The sequence below is a fragment of the Primulina huaijiensis genome, chromosome 9 (genome assembly GCF_012295235.1).
Source record: "Primulina huaijiensis isolate GDHJ02 chromosome 9, ASM1229523v2, whole genome shotgun sequence".
NCBI classification, from domain to species: domain Eukaryota; kingdom Viridiplantae; phylum Streptophyta; class Magnoliopsida; order Lamiales; family Gesneriaceae; genus Primulina; species Primulina huaijiensis.
The window spans coordinates 108632-118759 of record NC_133314.1 but is presented as its reverse complement, the minus strand read 5'-3'; the positions used below and the strand labels follow the sequence as shown (position 1 = coordinate 118759).

The 10128-nt window shown below is 35.3% G+C and overlaps 1 protein-coding gene across 1 annotated transcript; it reads left to right on the top strand.

Moving 5' to 3' along the window:
• The first annotated feature begins 7530 nt into the window (after positions 1-7530).
• LOC140984615 (zinc transporter 4, chloroplastic-like) lies at positions 7531-7941 on the top strand. Its single transcript, XM_073452162.1, has one exon. It carries the CDS (start codon positions 7531-7533, stop codon positions 7939-7941), a length of 411 nt encoding a protein of 136 aa, XP_073308263.1.
• Positions 7942-10128: the final 2187 nt, after the last annotated feature.

The window sequence follows — 10128 nt, the reverse complement described above, 5'->3', positions numbered from 1 at the left end:
TCCATGAAAAAATTCGTATCTATTTATTTATTGTATTCACTTATTATTTTCACTATTTTTAAAGACGCATTGTTGAAGAATTTTATGTGTTCTTCAAATACCAAATATTGCATACCAAGTGTTTGATAAAATGCTTCAACAAAAATATTTTTACTCATTCAACTTGCATACATTTTAAATACTTTACAAAATATTTAATCGATTTCTACGAAAGATTATTTCGATTGTCTTCTATTTGGTTTGAACACCAAATTCGATTTAATTCATCGGTGTTTAATATTTCAAAGACCGAGCTATTGTAGCTCAACGATATCCCCCTAACTGATCCCATCACTGTTTATGGGGTTATATTATTTGAATTTATTGATGATTTTATTTGTATATTTGGTTGAGCATGTATATTTGATTTTTTGTTCTCTATTTAGATTTGTATCCTGTAAATATTCATTCAAACATAAATTTTATTCATATGTTAAATGACTCGAACTTTAAATCATGACAAGATATTTATTGATAGTTTTCCGAGTTATAGATTTGGACCTTGTGATAAAGGTTGACTCTCCTCCTACTATTACGAATAAGAGTACTTCTGATGAAAAGAGAGAGTTTGAAAAGTGGGAGATGTCGAATTGTATGTGTATGAAGATTATGAAGATGGTCATTCCATAAACATTCAGGGGCACAAGAGATATTGCTACGGCTAAGGCTTTCCTCAGGACCTTGTAAAGAGGTTCGCTAAAAGTGAAAAGTCTGAAATTAGTACACTTTTGGCAAATCTCGTTTCAATGAGGTACATGGGTAAGGGAAACATCAGGGAGTACATTAGGAAAACGTCTCATCTTTCCTCAAGGTTGAAAGCACTGAACCTTGACCTCTCTGGAGACTTGCTGGTGCATTTGGTTTTGGTCTCTCTTACTCCACAGTTCAGTCAGTTTAATGTAAGCTATAACTATCAGAAAGAGACTTGGTCTCTGAATGAGCTCATCTCGCATTGTGTTCAGGAAGAGGAAATGTTGAAGCAAGACAAGACAAGAAGCGCTCATTATGCCTCTACCTCGAAGCAAGACAAGACAAGAAGCGCTCATTATGCCTCTACCTCGAAGGATAAAGGAAATAAAAGGAATGATAAGGAAGCTGCGGATACATAGACTCCAAAAGAACAACAAAAGAATCCTAGTGATTCTCAAAGTTCTGGTTGTTTCTTCTGTGGCAGTGATATGCATATGAAGAAGAAATGCACCAATTAACAAGCTTGACGTGCTAAGAAAAATATGCTTCTAAATATAGTTTGTTATGATGTTAATTTAACTTCAGTACCTAGACACACGTTGTGGATAGATTATGTTGCAACAAGTCACATCAGTATGTTTATGTAGAGTTGTCTGGATCGTAAAAAACCAAGTGATACTGAAAGATTCATCTATGTTGTTGACGACAATAAAGTTGAAGTTGAGTCAATAGGAAAATTTAGATTATTGTTAAAGACTGGAATATATTTGGATATTTATGAAACATTGTTGTACTGTCTTTTAGACGAAATTTGATTTTCATTTTTGCATTGGAAAAATTCGGTTATTCTTGTTCATTTGAAAATAAAATATTCAGTTTGTTTCTTGATTCATAATTTTTTGGTTCGGGTTCTTTATTAGGATATGATAATCTTTATTATTTTGATATTATTGCTTCATTTAATTAATCCGTGCAAACAAGTAGATGCACTAAAAGAAAATTAACCCGTGAGAATTCAGGTGCGTTATGACAAAAGAGATTGGGTCATATCTCTGAAAAGAAAATAAGGAGACTCATGTCAGACGAAACTCACAAACCTTTATATTACAGAAATTTTAATAATTGTGTGAATTGTATAAAGTGAAAACAAACCAACAAAAGAATATTTGAAGCTAACATATGTTCAGATGTCTTAGAACTTATATATACTGATATTTGTGGATTATTCCATGCGGCTTCTTGGATTGATGAACAATATTTTATAATGCTCCCACTAATTAATTTAAATTTGACCTTAAAAATGCTAAAATTATTAAATTATTTAAAATAAATATTTTCTTAACAAAAAAATAAAAATTTAGATTTTAAATCTTTAACGCCTTAATCCTCTTCGGTCCTTCGTCCCCAGCCATCTACCGATATTCGTATGAAAATCTTTAAATTATGAAATCAATCAAAATTACACAATTAATCATTTAGTCAATCAAAATATATCATTCATGCATCCAAAATCATTTAAATAAATTAATTTAGTCATTTAATAATTTTCATGCATGCGATTTACGTAACCAGATTTTTGGACATTACACTGCCATAGTATTCACCATGGATACTACTACACGGGTTCTAGAGGGGATGGATCGATTATTGGAGCAGCATGCTAGCAATGCTGCTCGGTGACGACATGAGGATGTGTATTGGACTTGATGCTTTAGTATTGCATGTCTCGAATTTTGCACAATTAGGAATGAATTTTCCAATAAGACCTTACGAGCATGAATTATGGAAAATCAAGAGCTTAAGGGTTGAATTCTAATTAATTAGAGCACTTTAAGGATTCAATTGCATAATTTGGAAACATTAGGAACTTAAGGGCATTAAATTCGACATTGTGGGCTTAATATGAATAATCCGTGAACTGTAGAGATTAAATTGTGAATTTTAGAAAATTTAAGGCGGTACCGTTTTCAGAAATTATGGGGCTATTTTGTAAATTTTTGAAAATGAGGGGGCTGTTTTTGCAATAAATCAAAAATTGGATGGCTTAAATGATAGAAAAATTTCGAATTTTGTCCTTAATTGGATATAATGGTATTGTTCATGCAGGCATGATATTTATATCGGGTTTAGCCACCTATGCTTTGCTAGATTTTGGAGCTACACACTCGTTTATATCTGAATCCTTTGTAAAGCGATTGAGAGTCTTACCATGTGAAGACCCAAAATTTTACTATACAAAGAGACAACGTGCCAAGTTGATTTTTGTTTAGCATTGAAGATGAATTATGGCATGGAGGAGAATAAATTACATGCAACCTTTGAAATGGAGGGAGAAGACCTAAAGTCACATTAGTGATTAATGCCATTAACCATGCAACCTTTGGTATGGAGGGAGAAGGCCTAAAGTCACATTGGTGCCTATAAATAGTGGCAAAAGAATGAGTGAAATCACACCAAAACAACATCAAAAGTTATCTCCAAAATTTGCAATTTTCGAGCACCAAAATTCTGCCCAATTTCAGAAAGTTTTGCTCATTGTTTTACACGCCACAATCCGATCTTCACTGTTCATAATACACCTATACGTGTTTTGAATAACATATCCAAAATTCAGATCGATCCGACTGTTCAATTAGGCTCAACAATTTTTGCAAAGTGACTAGTTTTTAAGTGTCAAGCTCTAACTTGTTCATTCCAAGATTTTTGGAACAATCTTTCAAGTAAGTTGGTTTATATGTTTTAAAAATTATGTATGTTTTAAAATTCGATCGTCTACTGCATGATTTGAGTAAGTGTGGATTTCGAAAATCACTAAGTTATTTCAAATCGTTTTGTTTCGTTCCGTCCGTTTGCTCGTTTATGCTTCTCCGTTTCGTTCTATGTTGGTGTCATTCTGTTCGAACCAATTTTTATCCGAACGATAAGTTATCTGTTTGAATCTGATAATGGTGCATCGGGAAAAACTGTGAGGGAAAAGGTCCCAGAGAGAGCCTATCTATGGGAGAAGGCCCCAGAGGGAGCATGAATGCGGGAAAAGGCCCCAGAGAGAGACCATTTAAGGGAGAAAGCCCCAGAGGGAGCCCAAGATCAAGGATAGCCCAAGATCATTATAATCTGTTTGTCTGATAAGTTCTGTTCTAAAATTTTCCGATTCGAAGTTCTGATTGTTCTAAATCTGATCTCAGTTCATCCAAATCTGAAACTCTGATTTGTTCAATGATTAACTTATGTTCATCCAACTCTGATACACCATGTTATGTAAAAGAATAATGTTTTAAAAGTATTATGTATCAAATGTTTTCTGGTATTTGATCGGCCCTACTTCCTAAGTGTTTCCCAAAACGCTCACCCTCCTTACGTCCATCTCCAGATGAGAATGAAGAATAGGTAGAAGAAAAGGAGGAGGAGCAGTTCTGGGCTGGTAAAAAATTATAATGAAGTAATTCAAGTTCTGGATATTCAAGTCTATTAGTGTTCCTTTGTCTTTCTTAGTAATGTTTGTACTTTTCGCTTCCGCAACCTCTGTATTTTTCTTCATTTGTAAAGACAATGGAAAATTTATGAAATAGACTGGTATTTGGCTATTTGCTACGAGGCTTATTGTTATTTTATTAACAATGCCGGATGTCACCGACGCCGCGGTCTCGGGGCGTGACATACCGGAGATCATGTAATCGGGATTTAGAGTTATAGTGCCTTCAGACGAGCATATGTTGTCTACCATCATGGTGAAAGACGTGGAGCTTAGGCTGCAGAAGGATATTGTGCGAGCAGATCTTATTGTGTTGCCAATGGCCGAGTTCGATATTATTTTGTGAATCGATTGGTTAACGCAGAATGGAGCTTCGATTGATTTCCTACAGAGATCGGTGTCTATCAGACCACCCAACGGGAAATCATTTATCTTTGAGGCAGTAAAGAGCATATGAATGCCACACATCATTTCTTGTTTTTGTGCAATGAAGCTTATGCTAAGAGGCTGCCAGGGTTTTCTTGCCAGTGTCATCTTTGTGCCTGATACTGTCAGTCAGTCGATTGAAGATGTAGAGGTTGTTAGGGACTTTCCGGACGTATTCTCTGATGATGTTGCTGGCATCCCACTTGATAGAGAGGTGGAATTCTCCATCGAGTTGTTGCTAGGTACAATACCAATCTCTATGACACCGTATCGTTTAACACCTGCAGAGATGAAGGAGATGAATTATCAAATTCAGGAGCTGCTAGATAAGGGATTCATCCCCCCTAGTTTCTCTCCATGGAGTGCACTAGTATTGTTCTTGAAGAAGAATGATGGGAGTATGAGACTCTGTATAGATTATCGAGAGCTAAACAGGGTGACGGTGAAGAATAAGTACCCTTGCCAAGAATTGAAGATCTATTCGATCAATTGCAAGAAGCTTCAATATTCTAAAAGATAGATCTTTGATCAGAATACCATCATTTTGAGGGTAAAAGAAGCATATGCGCATAAGACGGCTTTCAGAACTAGTTACGGACATTATGAATTCCTAATGATGCCTTTTGGATTGACGAATGCCCCAACGATCTTCATGAATCTTGACCAGTTCACTATCGTATTCATAGACGATATTTTGATCTATTCAAAGAGTAGAGATGAGCATAGTCAACACTTAAAAATAGCATTACAAACACTGCAGGACCGAAAATTGTATGCTAAGTTTAGAAGTGCGAGTTCTGGTTGGAAAAAATGACGTTCTTAGGCCACATTATCTCAAATAATGGAGTGGAGGTCGATCCAACTAAAGTCTAAGAAGTCAAGGAATGGTCAGTGCCTAGAAATGCAATCGAGATACGCAGTTTCTTAGACTTAACAGGCTATTATCGCAAATCCATCAAGGGCTTTTCTTCCATTGTAGTGCCCTTGACAGCTATGACAAAGAAGAATGCCAAGTTCATATGGGGAGTTGATTGTCAGGACAACTTTGATCGGATGAAGCAAGCTCTTACTACGACACCAATTTTAGCTATGACATCAGGACAAGGAGAGTATGTGTTGCATACAGATACTTCGAAGTTAGGTTTGAGCGCAGTTCTTATGCATCATGATCGATTTATTGCATATGAGTCTAGACAATTGAAAGTGCATGAAAAAAACTATCCGACTCATGACCTCGAACTAACAGCAGTTGTTTTTGCTCTGAAGATTTGGAGACATTACTTGTATGGAGAGAAGTGCAAAATATTTACTGATCACAAGAGCCTCAAGTATTTTTTTCACCCAGAAGAAGCTGAATATGAGACAGAGAAGATGGTTAAAGCTTGTGAAGGATTACGACTGTGATATTAGCTATCATCCCGAGAAAAATAATGTAGTTGCAGATGCTTTGAGTAGAAAAACAACAGTCTTAGCCCAACTATCAGTACATAAACCTTTTCAGACGGAGATTCAGAGTTCAATCTTTAGATGTATACTAAGGGCGAGGCTCCAAATCTATCTACAATGACATTGCAATCTACCTTGAGAGATCGAATTCGAGTTGAACAAACTACAGATGAGCAGTTACAGAAATGGAGACAGATGGATGAGTCTAATGGCCGAATGTTAGTTGAGGATGGTATTGTCAAAAATAAAGGCAGAATTTGGATGCCTAGCGTGGATTCCCTTAGAGAGGAAATCTTGACAGAAGCCTATAATATTCCTTATTCGATACATCTAGGAAGTACGAAGATGTATAAAGACTTGCAATTGCTGTATTGGTGGCTGAGTATGAAACGAGATAGCATACGTTTTGTATCCGAATGTCTAACTTGTCAGCAAGTAAAGGCAGAACATCAAATGATCAAGTTTTATTAACATTTTGAATAAATTCAAAGAGTTGCATTTATGATAATTAAAATTTGGAGAGAATTAATTCAAGGAGTTGAATTTATGGAAAATTGAAATTTTATAAAAGATTAAATTAAATGTAATGTGAGTATGTATAATAGACTTGTAGGAGTACAAATCCAACATGTTAATTAATTAAAGTTCTTAATGGATTTTGAATATTAATTAATTAAACTAGTTGGACTAGTCAAATTAATTAATTAAGCCTATTAATGTTTTATTTGATAAAAAAGATCCCTAAACCTATAATTAACGAAACTAGGTTAAGGACTAAAGTTTTAAAAGGACAACAAACCCTAGCCACCAAGGTTTGATTTTTCGAAAATCTCTCCTTCTAAACTCTCAAGTTTTCGGCCACTCTAAATAAATTAGGGTTTGAGGAGTAAAGTTGTTTTTCAATCTCAACGTTAAATTTCTTCTAAATATTCTAATACAATTTAGAGGAAGAACAAATATTCCAGTCATAGAATTGATTAGAGATTGAAGAAAGAACGTTTCAAGAAGATCGGTCATAGGGAATGTTACAAGAGCTATCTCCGCTAATCCTGGAATAGTCGGCGCCAGATGATTTATTCACTCAAGGTATTTTCATAAACGTCCTAGGACTGATTATTATTTTTCAAACCATACGAATGCTCAAAGACGTTATTTGAATGTCAAATTAAAATTTAAAATTCTATTGTATTTTGGACACGAGAAAACCGATTTTAAACGCTATTGTCTTCTTCAACTTCAATTTTGTTAGCGATGTAATAATTTCCTAATTCATTTATATATTTGGAAGCATACTCATCTCTACTATGTGAAATTATTGCGCATTTGATCACCCATCAATTAACATATTTATCATATCTAATTTTGTGGTTCTTTCCTTTGGAATACGTAAAGACTCGTTTGCGCATATTCTTTCCCAATCCATTTCAAACCAAACATGCATCACCAACAATGAAGAGATGGATGGGTGCAGAGATGAATCCTATGCTTTAAACCTCAAAGTGATATCAATTGCAGCTATTCTAGCTGTCGGGGTCTTTGGCGTGGCTATTCCGTTAGTTGGCAAGAAACGACGACTCTTAAGTGGACACTGTAACCTCTTTGTCGCTGCCAAAGCTTCTGCAGCAAGTATCATTTTAGCCACAGGCTTTGTCCACATGTTACCTGATGCTACATCAGCATTAACCGACTCTTGTCTACATGAATTTCCATGGTCGAAATTTCCGTTTTCTGGATTGATTGCAATGATGGCTGCATTGGCTAAATTGTTGGTTGATTTTGTTGGAACACAGTATTATGAGGGAAACAAAGCCAAAAAGTCAAGGCTGATTCAATGGAAAAAGATTTTAGATCTCAGATTGTTCCAATAGGTGTCGGAAAAATATTTAGTCAAATAGGGTCAGCAAATTGCATTACATGAGCAGACAACATTTAATGTTGAAGTTGGGAAATTTGGTTGAAATTTTAGACGACGCGTTTTATGCTCGTCTTCACACGGACAAGGGGCTCTATAAATAGAGCTCCTCCCTCATTCTGAAATCATCTCTTCTTAGAGTTTTCTCTCATCTTATAGAATTTGAGTACTTAGTTCTATAATATTTGTGAGGTGTTTTGTTCTTCTACATTAAAAGATTGTGTGTTCTCTTTGGAAACACAATGAGTGTGTTGTACACCATAAAATATTATAGTGAAATTCTTTTCATTTCACCCGTCGTTTTTATCCTAATAATTTTATGAGTTTTTCACGTAAATCTCGGTGTCTAGTTTATTCTTTATTTTCATATTCATTATCTCAAATTGTATCATGTGGGACCAACAAGTGGTATCAGAGCCTTGGTTTAAAATTTTTTAAAATTATGAGTATGCTATGTGGTTGTAGCATAGACTGATCTTTCCCATCAGAAAATATTTTTTGAGATTTTTTTTACTAAGGGAGGATTATTTTGTTCTGTCTACTAAAATTGTTGTAGACATAATGGAGGGCCGGCACGAGATAACAAAGTTCAATGGAAACAATTTTATGTTGTGGAAAATAAAGATACAATCAGTTTTAAGAAAAGAGAATTAATTGGCGGCTATTAGAGATAGACTGGTGGAAATTACGGACGATGGAAAGTGAAATGAGATAAATGATAATGTTATTGCCAATTTACACTTGGCTATATCTGACGAAGTACTGTCAAGTATATCTGAGATAAAAAACAGCAAAAATTATCTGAGATACTTTGAAAAATATGTACGATATCAAGTTACTACACAACATGATTTTCCTAAAAAAGGCTTTATACTTTTCGGATGGCGAATTTCTCATCGATGACCAACCATATCAACACACAAAATATTCTATTTGCCCAACTCACTTCTATGGGGAATAAAATAGATGAAAATGAACGTGCAAAACTTCTACTTCAAAGTCTATTAGATTCATATGATAAACTTTTCATCAACATAACCCACAATATTCTTATGGGCTCTCTAAAGTTCGACGATGTCTTAACTGCGGTTCTCAGAGAAGAAAGCAGGCGCAAGAATAAGGAAGATATGTTGGTAACTTCAAAGCATACAGAGGTTTTACCGATGATAAGAGGAAGATTTATAGACCGTGACTCCAATGGGAGCCAAACACGAGGTAGATCAAAGTCAAGAAGTAAGAAGAAAAATATTTACTGCTTTAAATATAGCGGTAAAGGGAACTTCAAGAAAGAGTGTACAAGTATCGATAAGAGTTCTCAAAGAAATGTGGCCAGTACTTCAGGCGGTGGTGAAATATTATTCAGCAAAGCGGAACCAGTTGCAGAAGGCATAAACAAATTTTGTGGCACATGGATTATGGATTCAGGATCGACTTGGTACATAAAGTATCAGAGAGAATGGTTTGATCATTATGAACCAATCTCAGGAGGATCTGTATTCATGGGAAATGATCATGCGTTGGAAATTGATGGGGTCGATACTATCAAAATAAAAATGTTTGATGACACCATTCGCACCTTACAGGAGGTACGACATGTGAAGGGACTGACGAAAAATATTTTTTCTGTGGGGCAATTGGATGATATCAGGTGTAAAACTCGTATTGAGGACGTGATCATGAAAATTGTGAAGGGTGCTCTTGTGATTATAAAGGCGAAAAAAGTTACTGCAAATCTGTTTGTACTTTTGGGAGAAACACGCAAAGAGACGGAACTAGCTGTTGCATCAATTGGTTCAGGAGAAAAATTAACAGTGTTATGGCATAGAAAGCTCGGGCATATGTCAGAAAAAGAGTTGAAAATTCTCTCAGAACGGAAGCTGCTATCGGGACTTACAAAAGCGTCACTACCTTTTTGTGAGCATTATGTTACCAGTAAACAACACAGATTAAAGTTTGACACTTCTACTGCAAAAATAAAAAGCATATTGGACCTGATTCATTCAGATGCTGGTTTTATCCCTAAGAGGAGCGAGATATTTTGTCTCTTTCATTGATGATTTCTCTAAGAGATGTTGAGTGTATCCAATCGAGAAAAAATCAGATGTTTTCCAAGTCTTCAAAGATTTCAAAGCGCAAGTTGAAA